Source organism: Lepidochelys kempii, chromosome 2, assembly GCF_965140265.1.
Source record: "Lepidochelys kempii isolate rLepKem1 chromosome 2, rLepKem1.hap2, whole genome shotgun sequence".
Classification (NCBI taxonomy): domain Eukaryota; kingdom Metazoa; phylum Chordata; order Testudines; family Cheloniidae; genus Lepidochelys; species Lepidochelys kempii.
This window is the reverse complement of record NC_133257.1, coordinates 192,462,999-192,480,784: the sequence shown is the minus strand read 5'-3', so window position 1 is coordinate 192,480,784 and position 17,786 is coordinate 192,462,999. Positions and strand designations below refer to the sequence as shown.

The following is a 17,786-nucleotide window of genomic DNA, read 5'->3' as shown; positions in this document are numbered from 1 at the left end:
CATAGTTTCTCTGTCAGTGTTCTGATCTTGATTTGCTTTTCTGCTTTTGCCTTCCCTCAAGATCTGTTTCAGTTCCATGACTTTATGGCCTAACCTCCGAGTCTCTGACACACTCCATTCCTGATCCACACCCCATTAAAGAGCTAGCTTGGTTTCTACAGTTAATTGACTCACCATTTCAGCCAAGTTACCTCATCACTCATTGGTGATAGATTAATCATAGAAATGTAGTGCTGGAAGGGATCTTGAAAGGTCATCTAGTCCAGCCTCCTGCTCTGAGGCAAGACCATCCCTGACAGGTGTTTGTCTAATCTGTTCTGAAAATCCTTCAATGATGGAGATTCCACAACCTCAACAATCCTTATACTGTAGTTAGAAAGTTTTTTCTAATACCTAACCTAAATCTCCCTTACTGCAGATTAAGCCTATTATTTATTGTCCTACCTTCAGTGGACATGGAGAATAATCGATCACCATCCTCTTTATAACAACCCTTAATATATTTTAAGACTTTTATCAGGTCCCCCATCAGCCTTCTTTTCTCAAGACGAAACCTGTCCAGTTTTTAACCTTTCCTCATAGGTCAGCTTTTCTAAATCTTTTATCAGTTTTGTTGCTCTTCTCTGGACACACACTCTAATTTGTCCACATCTTTCTTAAAGCATGGTGCCTAGAACTGGATGCAGTACTCCTGCTGAGGCTTCACCAGTGTCAAGTAGAGCAGGACAATTACCTTGTGTGCCTTACATATGACACTCCTGTTAATATATCCCAGAATATTAGCCTTTTTTGCAACTGCATCACATTGTTAACTCATTCAATTTGTGATCCAATATCACCCCCATATCCCTTTCAGTAGTACCATGACCTAGCCAGCTATTTCTCATTTTGTAACTGTGCATTTTATTTATCCTAAGTGTAGTACTTTGCACATGTCTTTATTGTATTTCATCTTGTTGATTTTAGACCAATTCTCCAATTTATCATGGTCATTTTGAATTCTAATCCTGTCCTCCAAAGTGCTTTCAACCCCTCCCAGCTTGGTGTCATCTGCAAATTTTATAAGTATAACCTAAGCTTCACTACATTGTCCAAGTCATTTAATGAAAACGTTGAATAGTGCTGGATCTATGTCAGACCTCTGCATGACTCCACTAGATAAGTCTCCCCACTTTGACAGTGGACCATAGACTCTATTCAGAGAATAGTTATCAATCAACTAGTTGTGTACCCACTTTTTAATAATTTATTTAAACCATATTTTCCTAGCTTGCTTATGAGACTGTCATATGGGACTGTGTCAAAAACCCTACTAAAATCAAGATATATCTTGTCTACTGATTTCCACCTATCCACTAGGCCAGTAACCCTGTCAAAGAAGAAAATTGTTTTTTAGGTATGATTTGTTCTTGACATGTCTACATTGGCTATGATTTATAATCCTGTTATCCTCTAGGTGCTTACAAATTAATTGTTTAATAATTTGTTCCAGTATCTTTCCAGATATTGAAATTTAGGTCTATAATTCCCTGGATCCTCTTTGTTCCGCTTTTTAAAGATAAGTGCTATGTTTGCCCTTCTCCAGCCCTCTGGGACCTCGCCCAATTTCCATGAGTTCTAAAAGATAATCACTAATGGTTCCAAGATTCCTTCAGCCTAGTTCCTTAAGTACAATAGGGTGAATTTCATCAGGCCCTGCTGACTAGAATACATATTCCTTATCTAAATATTCTTTAACTTGTTCTTCCCCTATTTTGGCTTGTGTTCCTTCCCCCTTGTTGTTAATATTAATTGTGTTAAGCAGCTGGTCACAGTTTACCTTTTTAGAGAAGACTGAAGCAAAACAGGCATTAAACATCTCAGCCTTCCTGATGCCATCCAGTTATTAGCTCTTTTTCATCGCTAAGTAAAGGACCTATACTTTCCTTCATCTTTCTCTTCTCCTAATGTATTGTTAGAACCTCTTGTTGTTGCCTTTTTATGTCCCTTGTACATTTTGTGCCTTAGCCTTTCTGATTTTGTCCCTACTTGCTTGCGCTATTCTTTTGTATTAATCCTTAGTAATTTGTCCATGTGTCCACTCTTTGTAGGATTCCTTTTTGATTGTCAGACTATTAAAGAGCTCCTCATGGAGCCATATTGTCCTCTTATTATTCTTCCTATCTTTCCTTTGCATGAGGATAGTTTGCTGTTGCTCCTTCAATGCCGTCTCTTTGAGAAACTTCTGTTTCACAGCTCTCCTGTGAACTCCTTTAGCCCTTAAATTTTCTTCCCACGGGACCTTACCTACTAATTCTTTTCATTTGTTAGTCATTTTGGTGTTTCTCTTTTCTCTGAGTTTTCTCTTATGTTATAACAACCTTTGGGTACCATCATGGTCCTCTTTATGGCCCATACCATGAGCTTAGATTACCATTTCCTTTCTGTTCACTAGCTTTATTTTCAGCTGTCTTTCCGAACATCATGTGCTTCTACTACCATTTGGAGCCACTAAACGCACTGAAATGTATTTAATCATAGATGCAACCCATGCTTTTCCAAGACTTAGTGTTGCATTTAAGTAAAGTACAATAGACATGGTAGGACCCATTGTGCCTGATGAGCATGGAGCTGGGGGCAGTACAGAACCACGTTACCACCGGGAGTGCTCCAGGAGTGATTGTGCCTCAGGAAAGGCAATCCCTTCTGGACCTTCCAGACAGGAAGGGAAGTGCTCCATAATCCCCCCTCTGCACTCCGCCAGTTTCGCTAACCTGTATGTGGTATGGGAGGGGGCAAGACTATGACTTTGGATTCTCCCTGCCCCTCCCTTCCTCCCTGTTCGAAGGAGTACAGGGATTGCAATTGTGTCCAGCACACGCACTCCTCAGTCTCATTGCATTCCTGAACTGTGCCCCAGCACGACCTGCCCTTGTATCATTTTCTGTGGAGTGAGTCCCTAGATGGCATGCAACATATCAGGCTATCTAGGGAAAGTAAAATGAAATAGTTATTATTCACTTTAAAATAGCTTGCATTTTTTATCTTGTGTGATTTGTATAACAACTGTTTTTTATCTTCTAGAAAAACCGGAATGCCCAGTATATCCAACGGAACTAGTGTTTGCTTTGGAAATATCCCAGGACGTCACATCCCAGTTATTTGAAAGAATGAGAGAGATTGTAATATCAGTAGTGAATGCCACCAAAATTAGAGACAACAACTGCCCAGTGGGAGCTAGAGTTGCTGTTGTGTCCTACAATTCCAATACTCGTTATCTGATCCGCTTCTCTGAGTTCTACAACAAGAATCAGCTCCTCAACAAACTTAATAATGTGGCTTATGAGAGATCCTCAAGTGAACGGGATATTGCCGGAGCGATGAGATTCGTTGCCAAGAATGTTTTCAAACGAACTCGCCAAGGTCCTAATGTGAGAAAAGTAGCAGTGTTTTTTAGCAATGGGCCATCTGCAGATGAATTTTCTATTAACACAGCAGTTCTGGAGTATGTTGCATTTGATATTGTTCCAGTAGTTCTCGCTTTTAATGATGTTCCCCTCCTCAGTCGTGCTTTTGCGGTAAGAACTCCACAAACGTTTTCTTTTTGATGTTCAGTAACTAGACTTTGTATTTCACCGCCTTCAAAACATAGTGGGTCACATTCGTCCTTTGGTGTAACTCCATTATCTTCAGTGGAGTTACACCAAGGACAGATCTTGCTCATTGTATTGGTTATTTGTGATCATATATTGGGTCAAATCCTGCAGCACTTACATGAATAGTCCTTATTAATGCTAGTGATCCCATTCAAGTCAGTAGAACTACTTCTATAAGCACTATGCATTTTGTAAAAATTGTAGGACTTGGTGCTTAATCAGAGTATTTAATAAATTCAAGAAAACCTGGCCTGATTCTCCACTGCCTTACACCTGACATTGTCTGTCATTTTACCCCTGTGCAAAGTGAGTGCAGAATGGCAGCAAAACAGTACCTAACCAGAATAGTGGTGTGTTCCACCCACTCTGCTTGGGGGGTAAATGACGACTACACAAGGGGCAAGGCAGTGGAGAATCAGACCCAGTGTGCTTGAAAGCTGTAAAGTTCACTACCGAAGCAATGTGTTTGTGGAACTATTAGCATTTGTGACAAGGAAATCTTTCAGATAACAGTGGTAGAGAGAGCAGGGCATCTTATGAAGAAAAACACTTTAATTCTTAATTATGCGGTGGCTTGCAGAGGTATCACTAGTTACATAATCTAACAATAACAGGGTTGCATACTTGTAGCTGAGGGAATAATTCAGCCTGCAGAATCCGTATTAGCACTGATGGTGTGTGAAATGGAAAGAACCCAAGTTGACTGTCAACAGCTTAGCTGAGTTGGTGGGGGGTCAGACAGAAAAAATATCTTCTTGCAAACTGTGCAGATTTGGTATGGAAATCACTGAGGCACACTGAATATGGAGACCCACACTTCAGTCATTGTCTTAGGGTAGCAGAGCAATTTCAGCTCTGGATTTAGCAGCAGGAACAGATCAAAGAGCAGATCTGTGCAATGTGGCTAAGTTTGCATAGCTGTAGGAAATATAAGTTTGGATTTCTATATATTTTTTTCCTTATTTTAACAGTCAGTACAACTTTAATGTTTCTCTAACACAGTTTGGGGCATCTAATGTTACATATAGTTCCTGTTCAGCCAACTTGTTCTGTGATGACATTTCCTGTTACCACAGTACCATTATAGGAGAACGCTGTCTTGGGCCAAATGCTGATCACATGAGCAAGATGAGCAGGACTCGAGCACTTACAGCACTCATTACTCGGTGTCTAAAAGTGTGTTCAGAGAACGTACTGCAGCACAACTAAGCACAGAAGAGAGAGTTCTTTTTGCAGCATTTTTTGCTGGAAAGGAGAAAAATCAGTTGGAATTTTACAGCTTCAACATTCTGTGCTTTGATGTTGTAAAAATTGCTTTATGATAAAGCATGTCATGGATTTCCTTGGAAACCCTGTAATCTCTTTCAAGGAGAAAGACTAGAAGCTAAACAAATATACAGTTGAAGACACTATTAAGAGAAATCAGTTTAACAAAGGGATGTGGAGTAGGACGGCCCCTACACAAGGAGCCCTTCTGCAGCAGGGTGCTGTATCTACCTCAGTTTCACCTTGGAATCCACCTGTGGATAGGAACATTGTCTCTCTCAGCAGAAAATTCAAACCCTTTATATTAGTAAAAGGGTCACAGTCCACAGATGACTCTTAGTAAAACAGTTCTTCTCAAACCCCCAAAGTTAAACATGGTTACAACGCAGCAGCTCATCAATCCCGTGCAAAGGTCACCCGAGAGTCACTAACCACTCTGTCCCGGTTGCTTTAGCCCCTGTTCCAGGGCCCCACTCTCCAGGGCATCTACCTGGGTGTTCCAAGACCTACAACTCTTCTCCCATATCCCCAAGAGAGGTCTCCTGGGACAGAACTCTCCACAGTGTTCCTCTGAGCCAGGCTTCCCTCCCTGAGAGTCCTACCCCTGCTCAGGGAATATCCCTCCAGAACAACCCCCTTGTTTTGGGCTCTGGTTCCTGCAGCCCTCCACTCAGGCTTGCTGCGAGGGGGCTTCCCCTAGTGTTCTACTCTCACAGGCCTCTCTGCCTGTGACCCCTATCCCAGGTTCCCCCTCCAGCATCAATCCTTCTTGCTTTGGCTCAGCTTCTCCCAACCGGCCAGGTTTTTCCCCTTCTTCATAGGGGCTTCTGCATGAGCTCTCTTTTAGCTACTCGGGGTTCCCCAGCTCTGGCCAGGTCCCACCACTGACCTCTTGCTCTTTCCAGTGGTTCTCTGTACAGCTCTCCATTGCTGCTGTTTCTCCCTGTCTCTCTCCTCTTCTCCTTGGACAGCTCACAACTGCCCTTCTCTGTCCTTTTCAGACATTGCTCTTGAGCAGCTCTGACTCACTGGGTTTCTCTCTCCCCTCTAAGGCCAAACTGAGGTGCCCTCTTTTAAGCCTAATTGGGGGTCAACTGACCAGTCATAGGTGTACTGGCCTCTTCTCTCTTAAAGGGCCAGTGTCAACCTGTGACAGTATTTTTTTTTAAAGGCTACAGGTTTGGGCTTTACAGTAATTTAAAGGCCTGTTTAAAGGGTGAGAGATGGAAGCATGGAGTAAGAAATCTAGAAATAGGTAGTTGAGGGATACGTGGCATGTTTCTTAAATATATCAGACCCAATAGTCTGCCAAATCATTGTTGGCTAAGAATAAAAATTCCTAAGCAAGCCCAGAAGGTGGGCATAGAATTTTTCTGCATCACTCACTTCTGCCCCTTTTCCCCTCTCCCTTTACATAATAACTCATAGCTTGTGTTACATTACATCAGTGGAAAGAGAACCATTTCAGAATAGAATAAGATGCCTGGTATCACTGATTCCCAGTTTCAGCAAACAGTCCTTTTAGCCCCTACATTGAAGTCAATGGGAATTCTGTTCAAGGAGACACTGAAGGACAGGGGTCATCACTTTGTAAGGAGTAGCTAGTGGTTGGAAACACTCAATGTAGCATTTTTGTTTTGAGAATTATTCTCAATCCATATTTCTGCTTGGAAAACTAGAGTATGCAGTGCCTTATTTTTGGAGACTCATCTAAAGTCACACCAGTTTTCTACTGAATTAACTGTGTGTCAGATGAAACACTCCAAATCACACAAGTTGGCTGACTCTGAGATTTGGAACACTCCAGCTCCTATAGAGGGCAAAACTTTAGTGTGGAGGTGCCAAGCTGGAGCCCAGTGCAAAGACCGACAGAACCCAAATTCATCACTGAAGGGTAGTAGGGAAATTGAAGGTTTCTCTAGAGGTTTTCAGGGTCACTGAAGTTTGTCATGCTGGAGAATATACAAAATTGCTGTTGGTTATAGGTGGCTTAGGGGTTGAATGCCTGACACCTAGGAATGAATGTAATTCTCTATGAATGCCTGATGTGAACACAGTTGTACAGCATTTAAATAAACTGTTTTAAGGTAAAACTCACCACTTGCCTTCTGCACTAAATCCTTTTATTATTGTTCTGTCTAGATGGATGATACTGGATTCTTCCAGGTAATAAATATTAATCAAGAGAACAGCTATGAGCCATTGTTGGAAACATTTCAGCGCTGCACTCTTTGTTATGGTAAGATCCAGGGTGGATAAAAATCAATGTTTTAAAAAGGATAAAATAAAATAAAATCTGATTTTTTTTATTTAAATCTGATTTTTTTCTTATAAAATGCTTAAGGAAAAAAACCTATATAAAGATAGTTTTAATTAAGATACATTATAGCTCAAAGATACCTCCTCATGGAATAAGGATTATAAATTCTAATTCTATAGTATGAGACAATATATTCATGTAAAGTGTAAGGAAAGTTTTTTAAATGAGTTCCAATAGTCCATGGATTAGGGACCCAATCTTATGGGATTCCAGGGGCTTCTGTATAGATTATTTAGGTTAATCTTTCTATCTACCCAATGGGACTCAGTGCTCAGTCTGGAAGATACCATCAGAGATGCTTAGTTTTGCAGTTCTCAAACTGTAGCTTTGTGTCTCCAGAGATAACATGCTTGTTAACAGCAAAAATGTTTTTAAATAAATTATATAGAGAGGTGAGAAATAACAAACCTCAACCCTATTGTCCCTGTGCAAATTTATGTACACAGAGTCAATCCTTTACCTCTCTCTAAAAGTGCAAAGTTTCAAATACTTCAATGAATAGAAGACTGTTGGGGGCGGAATAGATCTGGACAAGGAGTGAAAGTGAAACTGTTTGAGCAACATATTCCAGAAGTCTTGAGGTCTTTCTGAGTGTAGTCTTCATTGATTTGAGGTCTACCATACCATTCTGTCACTAGAAGGGAAAACCTGTAATGGCAGCAGGCCATAAAAGAGACCCAGTTTGGGAATATTTTAAAGAAGTTCCTCTACCTGTGGGTAAGACAGGCATGCGTGCAAAATGCAAACAGTGCAACAAAGAAATGCAAGGCCTGGTTGCCTGAATGAAACAACATCATGAGAAGCATTCCTTCTCAGGAGGAAGCAGAGTTGAAGGTGATGAAAGGAACATGTCTGAACATGCAGGATCTTCAGGTTGGTGAACATTTTTTTTTTTTTAAAATTTCGTACTCCTTTCTTAAGGGCTGCCTGTCTTCCTTCTGGACTATTCTTGAATTTTCATGTTTGAGCAAAAAATATAGTTGTTACTCTATGATACTATCATTTTAGATGCAGTTGTGTTAAAAAATAAATAGCTGAAATAGGCGATCTTCCTTTTACAATTTCACCTTTAAAGTAGTACTGAGTGTCAGTGAATGCAATGAGTAATACTAAATGAGCGGTATGGTGGTAATAATTAAATAACTGCACTGACTTATTTTGTTTAGGAGAATCCATCCTCAACCTACAGGATTCTGAAGACTATCCACCTTCAAGATCACCATCATTTTCTATAGTTTCAGAGTTATCTGCCAATGACAGTGTTTCAGTCACATCATGTATGTCACATAGCCACAGTAGATCACCTGTAGCAAAAAAAGAAAAAATCTCCGTCATCCAGAAACAACCATAGATAAGTTTGTGATAAGAACCAGCAGATTACAAAAACAGGTAATTGATGAAAAAATTGCCCAGTTTGTTTATGCAACAAACTCTCCGTTCTGTATGATTGAGAACCCACACTTCATTAACATGGTTCAGTCATTAAGACCAGGGTACAGTCCACCCAACAGAGCAGGCAAATTGCTGGATAAAGTGTATGAAAGAGAAATTGAGCAGTGTGCAAAAGGTCTAGCACAGGGGTCTCAAACTCCCGGCCCACGGGTCATCTGCGGCCCGAGAACCTCCCCAATGTGTCCTGCAGGGCTCCAGCAATTTTCGGGCCAGGTCTCTCCCTTGGCCCCGTTGCCACCCCCCACCCGCGCATCACCTGAGGCCCTGCCCACCACCGGCAGCGCAGCGGAGCTCAGCGGCTTCCTGTGCGCTCGCTCCAGTGACTGCGGGTCTCTCCCTGGGGCAGGGCTGTGCCTCTGCGTGCTGCCCCCGCCCTGAGCGCCCCTGCAGACAGTGGGAAGCTGTGGGGGTGGTGCCTGGGGGAGCCCCAGGTAAGTGCTGCACCTCCCTCCCAGAGCCTGCATCCCCTTCCCACACACCCCCTCCCGCCCCCAAACTCCCTCCAAGAACCTGCAGCCCTTCCCCCTCCTCCTGCACCAGCACCCAAACTCCATCCCCGAGTCTGCACCCCAGACCCTCTCCCCTGCCCAAACTCCCTCCCAGAGCCTGCACACCAATCCCCTACCCCAGACCACCTCCCACACCCAAACTCCCTCCCAGAGCCTTAGGCAGGTGGGGGGGCGGAGTTAGGGGGGCAGAGTTTGAGAGGCGGGTTCTGGGAGGCATGAGTGACATTATTGGCCCGCTGGGAGAACTGAGGACTGGCACTGGCCCTAAGGTAAGTTGGGTTTGAGACCCCTGATCTAGAGGGTGACATTGTTAACCTGAGTCTTGATGGGTGGAGCAATGTCCACAATCATCCTGTTGTATATGCTTGTGTGACAACAGAAGAAGGGAATGTCTTCCTTACAGAAACAATTGATGCATCAGGAAATGCACACACAGCAGAATACTTACAAGAAGTAGCAGTAAAAGCTATAACAAACTGTGTGTGGGGGGGGAATTCAAATGTCTTGTACGCAGCTTGGTCACAGGCAATGCTGCAAATGTATCCAAGATGAGAAGAAATTTAGAAGACAGTGAAGAGAGTCCCAAGCTAATAACATATGGTTGCAGTGCTCATTTGATGCACCTCCTAGCTAAAGACTTCAGTGTTCCAAAAATAAAGGCTAATGTTGGAATTGCAAAATTCTTCTGTAACAACCACTTTGCAGCAGCTGCTCTGAAAAAAAGTGGAAGGAGCCAAGCTAACTCTCCCACAAGACGTGCGATGGAACTCAGTAGTGGACTGTTTTGAGCACTATATCAAGAACTGGCCTAATCTGATGACAGTTTGTGAACAAAATCGTGAAAAAATAGATGGCACTGTCACAGCCAAAGTTCTTAACATTGGGCTTAAAAGAAATGTTGAACAGATGCTGAGTACCCTGAAGCCTATTTCTGGAGCCTTGAACAAAATGCAGGGAAATAGCAGCTTTATTGCTGACGCTGTTGAAATTTGGAAGGAACTGAGTGAGATCTTAAAAAGAGAAAAATGCAATGACAGAGTTAAATTACAAGCATTAAAAAAACGAATGAAGAAAAATGAAGAAACGAATGAAGAAAAAACAGGTCACTTCTTCTGCCCGTGTAGAAAGAATATTGTCTTCCTCTGGACTAATTCATTCCTAATTGAGAAATCATTTGGGACCTGGAAAAGCAGGCAAGCTTGTTTTTCTTTTCCAGATTATGAACAAACTGGAAAACGAAGGTGAAGACGACTGAGTTAGCTGCAGAAGCCAACATTTTAAGTTTCTCATGTTGACCTTGCTGACATAGTCTATTTAATTTTTGCTTTTTGTTTTTTAAATATTTCATTTAACTATTTTAGTTAAAAACAATTTTTTAACAAAAACAAACCTGATGTTTTAAAAACTTGAATGTTTAACTAAATTCAAAAATTCATATGCTTGTTTTGTTAAAATATTGTGTGCTGTTGAAGAAAAAATCCAGTTATTTTAGTTAAATAAAACTTTAAATATCTGTCTGGTGAGGTTCTCCTCCTAATACAGCATGGCAAGAAAATCCTCCAAATATTAATGATTAACCTGTTGAATTGGAGATAGTTCACCTTCCAATGACTTCATAAATATCTGCTTCAATTACCTTTGGTAAATGAAATAACCAAACAATCATTCATTTTCTGATACAGCTGTAAAACTAATCTGAAAAGTTTTCAAAATAAATCACTTTAAAAATGTAACGTGTATACCTTCTAAAAATGAAACCTACATCCATCTCTGAGTTGTGAAGAATATGTATTAAGGTTATAACAACCAACAAGAATGCACTTTTATGTAGAAATCCATAATTAAATCGAGTCTGCCTGACTAGTGATTTAAATCAATTTAATTTAAATCAAATCCACCCTGGTAAGATCCATATGTATTAGAGAACAAACACTATTATTTAGTGCTGCCTGGCAAAAAGCCTGAGAGAGACTGGCAAAAGCATTTAGGCAAAGACATTGGTGTTTCAAATAACCACAGCTGAATTTTCTGGCTCTATTTCTTCTTCACAAGTTAATCCCTAAAAGGGGGGAACTTTTCAAGGAGTAGCATGTTGATCATGATTTACAAGCAACTGCTTACCTCAACTATCTGTGTTGCCAAGTTTTTCTTAGGAGGAAATATACTCAAATACCTAAAAATTAGGGCTGTCGATTAATGGCACTTAACTCACGCAATTAACTCAAAAAATAATTGTGATTTAATCACAGTTTTAATCACACTGTTAAACCAATAGAATACCAATTGAAATTTATTAAATATTTTGGATGTTTTTCAACATTTTCAAATATTTTATTTCAGTTTACAACACAGAAGGCAAAGGGTATAGTGTTCACTTTATATTATTATTACAAATATTTGCACTGTAAAAATGGTAAAAGAAATAGTAATTTTCAGTTAACCTCATACAAGTACTATAGTGCAATCTCTATAGTGAAAGTGCAACTTACAAATGTAGATTTTTTTTGTTATATAACTGCACTAAAAAACAAAACAATATAATAAAACTTTAGAGCCTACAAGTCCATTCAGTCCTACTTCTTGTTCAGCCAATCACCAAGACAAACAAATTTGTTTACTTTTATGGGACATAATGCTTCCTGCTTTTTATTTACAATGTCACCTGAAAATGAGAACAGGTGTTCTCATGGCACTGTTCAAGATATTTATGTGCCAGATATGCTAACCATTCATATGTACCTTCATGCTTTCGCCACCATTCCAGAGGACCTGTTTCAATGGCAATGATGCTTGTTAAAAAAATAATGCATTAAATTTGTGACTGAACTCCTTGAGGGAGAATTGTATGTCTCCTGCTCTGTTTTACCTGCATTCTGCCATATATTTCATATTATAGCAGTCTCAGATGATGACCCAGCACACATTCATTTTAAGAACACTTTCACTGCAGATTTCACAAAACGCAAAGAAGGTACCTATGTGAGATTTCTAAAGATAGCTAAAGCACTTGACCCAAGGTTTAAGAATCTGAAGTACCTTCCAAAATCTGAGAGGAACAAGGTATGGAGCATGTTTTCAGAAGTCTTAAAAGAGCAACACTCTGATGCGGAAACTACAGAACCCAAACCACCAAAAAAGAAAATCCATCTTTTGTTGGTGGCATCGGACTCAGATGATGAAAATGAACGTGCGTCAGTCCGCACTGCTTTGGATTGTTATTGAGCAGAACTGTTCATTAGCATGGAAGCATGTATTCTGGAATGGTGGGCGAAGTATGAAGGGACATATGAATCTTTACCACCTCTGGCACATAAATACCTTGCGACACTGGCTACAACAGTGCCATGAGAACACCTATTCTCACTTCCAGGTGACATTGTAAACAAGAAGCAGTTTAGGTTGGACATTAGGAAAAACTTCCTAGCTGTCAGAGTTGTTAAGCACTGGAATAAATTGCCTAGGGAGGTTGTGGAATCTCCATCATTGGGGATTTTTAAGAGCAGGTTGGACAAACACCTGTCAGGGATGGTCTACTGGTCCTGCCTTGAGTGTAGGGGACTGAACTAGATGACCTCTCGAGGTCCCTTGCAGTTTGATGATTCTATGATTATCTCCTGAAAATGTAAACAGACTTGTTTGTCTGAGCAATTGGCTGAAGAAGTAGGACTGAGTGGACTTGTAGGCTCTAAAGTTTTACATTGTTTTGTTTTTGAGTGCAGTTATTTTTTGTACATAATTCTACATTTGTAATTTTAACTTTCATGATCGAGATTGCACTACAATACTTGTATTAGATGAGTTGAAAAATACTTTTTTTACAGTGCAAATATTTGTAATAAAAAATAAATATAACGTGAGCACTGTACACTTTGTAATCTGTGTTGTAATTGAAATCAATATATTTGAAAATGTAGAAAACATCCAAAAATATTTAAATAAATGGTATTCTATTCTTAACAGAGCAATTAATCACATGATTAATTTTTTTAATCGCTTGACTGCCTAATAAAAATGTTTAAATCCTTCAAATGCTTCATCTGTTGTATTGCTAAACTGCAAAATTACTTTCAGTTTAATAACCTAGTAAATATTTCTGTCCATGTAAGAAGTTCTTCTGCTATTTGGAATCTAGGGTCAATGTCTAGTTTGGTAAATAAAAATAAAATGTAGTTGATTTTAATTTTCCTGTCAACTCAGGTCCGTTAATTTAATTGAAACAAGCAATGTTTCCAGCTTCCAGAGGAAGCATCCAGGCTGGGCAGCTCTTCCAGTGCCCCAGACTGTGTAGTACAACTTCCTCTAGGTCAGAGGTTCCAAAGTAGTGCCCACAGAACTTCAAGGGAAGGGGCCTGCATTGAATTGAAAAGCCTGCAAGCTATGCTGAAAGTTGCCATGTGCTTGGATCCTCACAGAGGGCAATGCATATCCTCCCAGAGGAAGCTCAGGGTGGTTTTGTCCTCAGGAGCTAGAGTACTGCATTGCTGGAGGCCACTTACACCCTTGATCAACTGAGCTCCCTAGCCAGAAGGGCAAGTGTCCAAATTGTACCATCCCTTGGAATCAGGCAGCCTGTCCAGTCAGGCATGGATAGGAAGTGGGCCCATGGCCCTGATTCCTCCTTACCCCTCTCACCACTTTTGGGCTGATTTGCAACTTTGGGGATGCAGGGAGAGAGCAATCCCTGCATTCTCGGAATGCAGCGATCATGATGGGCCCTGGCCCTTGCATAGGATGTTCCCTGTGCCTTCCACAATCTGTGTATTCACATTAGGGCTAAGGATAATCTGGTCCTAGAACGGTCCTTGGAAAAAGTAAAGTGCATGAAATAGCAGAGCATACACACACGACTCAGTGTGACTCGAGCAACACCCCTGCCCTTCATACATAGTATGGTATTTTATAATGCTTTTCTATAATAAATAAAGACGTTGTAGGAGGTGTGTTACAGCAGTTTTCAATGTGCATGTCTTGTCAGTGGAATGACTTACTATTCCATTGGAAAGAAGACAGATTAAGGAGCACGCAGATTTCTTAGTGGTTGGGAATTTGGTATATAATTCTGGAAGAGCATCTTTAAGCCTTTAGGGGTGGTGTGCAGCATCCAGCATGATTGAAATGTGGAAATCTACATAGAACATTGCACCCTGAGTGCTGATTGAAGCACCCAGAGTGCTCATTGGAACACTCAGGGTACGTCTTCACTACCCGCCCATCCAGCAGGTAGTGATCAATCTATCGGGGATCGATTTATCACGTCTCGTCTAAACGCGATAAATCGATCCCTGAATCGACGCCTGTACTCCACCTTGGCAGGAGGAGTAAGCGGAGTCTACGGGGGAGCCACTGTGGTCAACTCGCTGCCGTGAGGACGGCCAGGTAAGTCGAACTAAGGTACTTCAACTTCAGCTAGGCGAATAACGTAGCTGAAGTTGCGTATCTTAGTTCGAACACCCCCCACCTAGTGTAGCCCAGGCCTTAGAGTGGTATTCTTTCAAAAAGAAATTTCTCCTTTTAGTTATTTCTCATTCAATGCCAGTAAATATACATGTTTTCCCAAATAAGAATTCAGTGATAATTGCTAATAGAATACCAATATATATTTGGTCATTGTAACATCTGAACAGTTCCTTACATATTTCTCAGTACTGTGATAAATGTTTTTAGAACATTGTGTTTTAGGGCTATTTATATGTATTGCAAAGTTGCTTCTGGCTCTAAATTTGCATCAAAGTAAATAATGCCACAAATGTCACCAGTCTCCTAAAACAAGTGAATGGGAGGGAATTTTAATGTAATAAGTAGGGCTGTCAAGCGATTAAAAAAATTATTCATGATTAATCGCACCGTTGAACAATAATAGAATACCATTTACTTAAATATTTTTGGATGTTTTCTACATTTTCAAATATATCAATTTCAATTACAACACAGAATACAAAGCTCACTTTATATTAATTTTTTGATTACAAGTATTTGTACTGTAAAAAAGCCCAAAAGAAATAGTATTTTTCAATTCACAAGTACTGTAGTGCAATCTCTTTATCATGAAAGTTGAACTTACAAATGTAGAATTATGTAAAAAAATAACTGCATTCAAAAATAAAACAATGAAAATTTTAGAACCTGCAAGTCCACTCAGTCCTACTTCTTGTTCAGCCAGTTACTCAGACAAACAAGTTTGTTTACATTTGCAGGAGATAATGCTGCCCGCTTCTTGTTTACAATGTCACCTGAAAATGAGAACAAGCGTTATCGTGGTACTGTTGTAGCTGGTGTTGCAAGATATTTACATGCCAGATGCACTAACGATTCATATGTCCCTTCATGCTTCAAACACCATTCCAGGGGACATGCGTCCATGCTGATGATGGGTTCTGCTCGATAACAATCCAAAGCAGTGCAGACCGACACGTGTTCATTTTCATTATCTGAGTCAGATGCCACCAGCAGAAGGCTGATTTTCTTTTTTGATGGTTCAAGTTCTGTAGCTTCCGCATCGGTGTGTTGCTCTTTTAAGACACATGAAAGCATGCTCCATACCTTGTTCCTCTCAGGTTTTGGAAGGCACTTCAGATTCTTAAACCCTGAGTCGAATGCTGTAGCTATCTTTAGTAATCTCACATTAGTACCTTCTTTGTGTTTTGTGAAATCTGCAGTGAAAGTGTTCTTAAAATGAACAACACGTGCTGGGTCATCATCCGAGACTGCTATAATATGAAATATATGGCAGAATGCAGGTAAAACAGAGCAGGAGACATGCAGTTCAGTCACAAATTTAATTAATGCATTGTTTGTTTGTTTTTAATGAGTGTCATCAGCATGGAAGCATGTCCTCTGGAATGGTGGCCAAAGCATGAAGGGACATACGAATGTTTAGCATATCTGGCAGGTAAATACCTTGCCGTGCCAGGTACAAACATGCCATGCAAATGCCTGTTCTCACTTTCTGGTGACATTATAAATAAGAAGAGGGAATCATTCTCTCATGTAAAATAAGAGATTGGCTGAACAAGAAGTAGGACTGTGTGGACTTGTAGGCTCCGAAGTTTTACATTGTTTTTGAGTGCAGTTATGTAACAAAAAAAATCTACATTAACAACAAAGAGATTATACTACAGTACTTGAATCTTTGTAATCAAAAATAATATACACTGATTTCAATTATAACACAATACAATATCTATGAAAATGTAGAAAAACATCCAACATATTTAATAAATTTCAATTGATATTCTACTGTTTAACAGTGTGATTAAAACTGCGATTAATCGTGATTAATTTCTTTAATCGCAATTAATTTTTTTTGTTAATCGCATGAGTTTACTGTGATTACTTGACAGCCCTAGTAATAAGGCTGAATCTTGTGTGGAGAAGATTATTTCAAAGGATCCATCCCTTAGCTTTCTGATTTTAATTATACATAACTTTCACAAAGGTAGAAGACTGTTGTTAATACTTTAAGCTTAGGCTCTTTAATCCTCTCCAGAACTGAGAGCTCAGACGCCGTTTCTCTTGTCACACTTTCAGTTTCTTAAAAAGAGAAGTACAAACTAATTTTTTGTTTATTTTCAGACAAATGTAAACCAGATGAGTTTTGTGAACGCCGCAGATACCGATCACCACCGGCATATGTGGATGCTGCTTTCATTTTGGATAGCTCACAGAAAATGAGTGGTGCCGAATTTGAGAACGTGAAAAACTTCTTGAGCAGAGTACTTGATAACTTTAACATTTCCTCTGAGCCAGAGACTTCTTCCACAGGTGATAGGGTGGCTGTGGTGAGCCATGCTCCTCCAGGTTTCAAACCCCGCCCAGGGAGGAGCCCTGTAAAGAAAGAGTTTGACTTTGTTGCCTACAGCAGTAGACCGTTAATGAAAAGACATATCCGACAATCTGTTCAACAGTTGAATGGAGCAGCTGCTCTTGGCCATGCCATACAGTGGACAATTGATAATGTTTTCTTAACTGCACCCCACTCCAGACAACACAAGGCTATCATTGTTATATCTGCTGGAGAAACAAGTCAGTGGGATAAAGAAATATTAAAGAAGGCATCTCTGAGAGCCAAGTGCCAAGGATATGCTCTGTTTGTAATTTCATTAGGACATGTATATAACGACAAAGAATTGGAAGAGCTGGCTAGTATTCCCCTGGAACATCATTTGGTTCAGCTGGGCAGAGTTCACAAGCCTGAACTTGAATATGTAGTGAGGTTTATGAAACCGTTTGTGCATCTCCTCAGGCGTAAGTTATTATGTTAATGCTGTTTCATTGTTCTTCAGTGAATGTCCAACAACTCATGAAAAAGGTTAGGTTGATAACCTTGGACATTAGTCTTCCATAGATTCACAAATGTGTTTAGCATGGAGACTTCAATGGAAGTTTCCCATTCCAAAGTCCCTCAGTTCTGTCCTCAGTGGATCAACTTAAATACTTAAGGGGTGAAAGAGTGGTTCAATTCCATGCTTGTTCATTCCTAGGGCTGTCTAATAAGACTATCAACACTGGTGATCTCAATAGGTTTTATGATGGGGAAATCTCTCTACTAGGAATTTAACTAAGGCCACCAACCTTATTTCACATAGACCACCTAACAACTGTCAG

General features: G+C 40.2%; 1 protein-coding gene across 1 annotated transcript in view; it reads left to right on the top strand.

Annotated features, from left to right (window-relative positions):
* Positions 1-17,786, top strand: part of COL6A6 (collagen type VI alpha 6 chain) — a 109,833-nt gene that overhangs the window by 80,025 nt on the left and 12,022 nt on the right. The window contains exons 33-35 of the mRNA XM_073333281.1: positions 3,064-3,557; positions 7,044-7,140; positions 16,755-17,426. Coding sequence (XP_073189382.1) covers positions 3,064-3,557; positions 7,044-7,140; positions 16,755-17,426 — 1,263 coding nt within the window. The remainder of the gene's footprint in view (positions 1-3,063; positions 3,558-7,043; positions 7,141-16,754; positions 17,427-17,786) is intronic.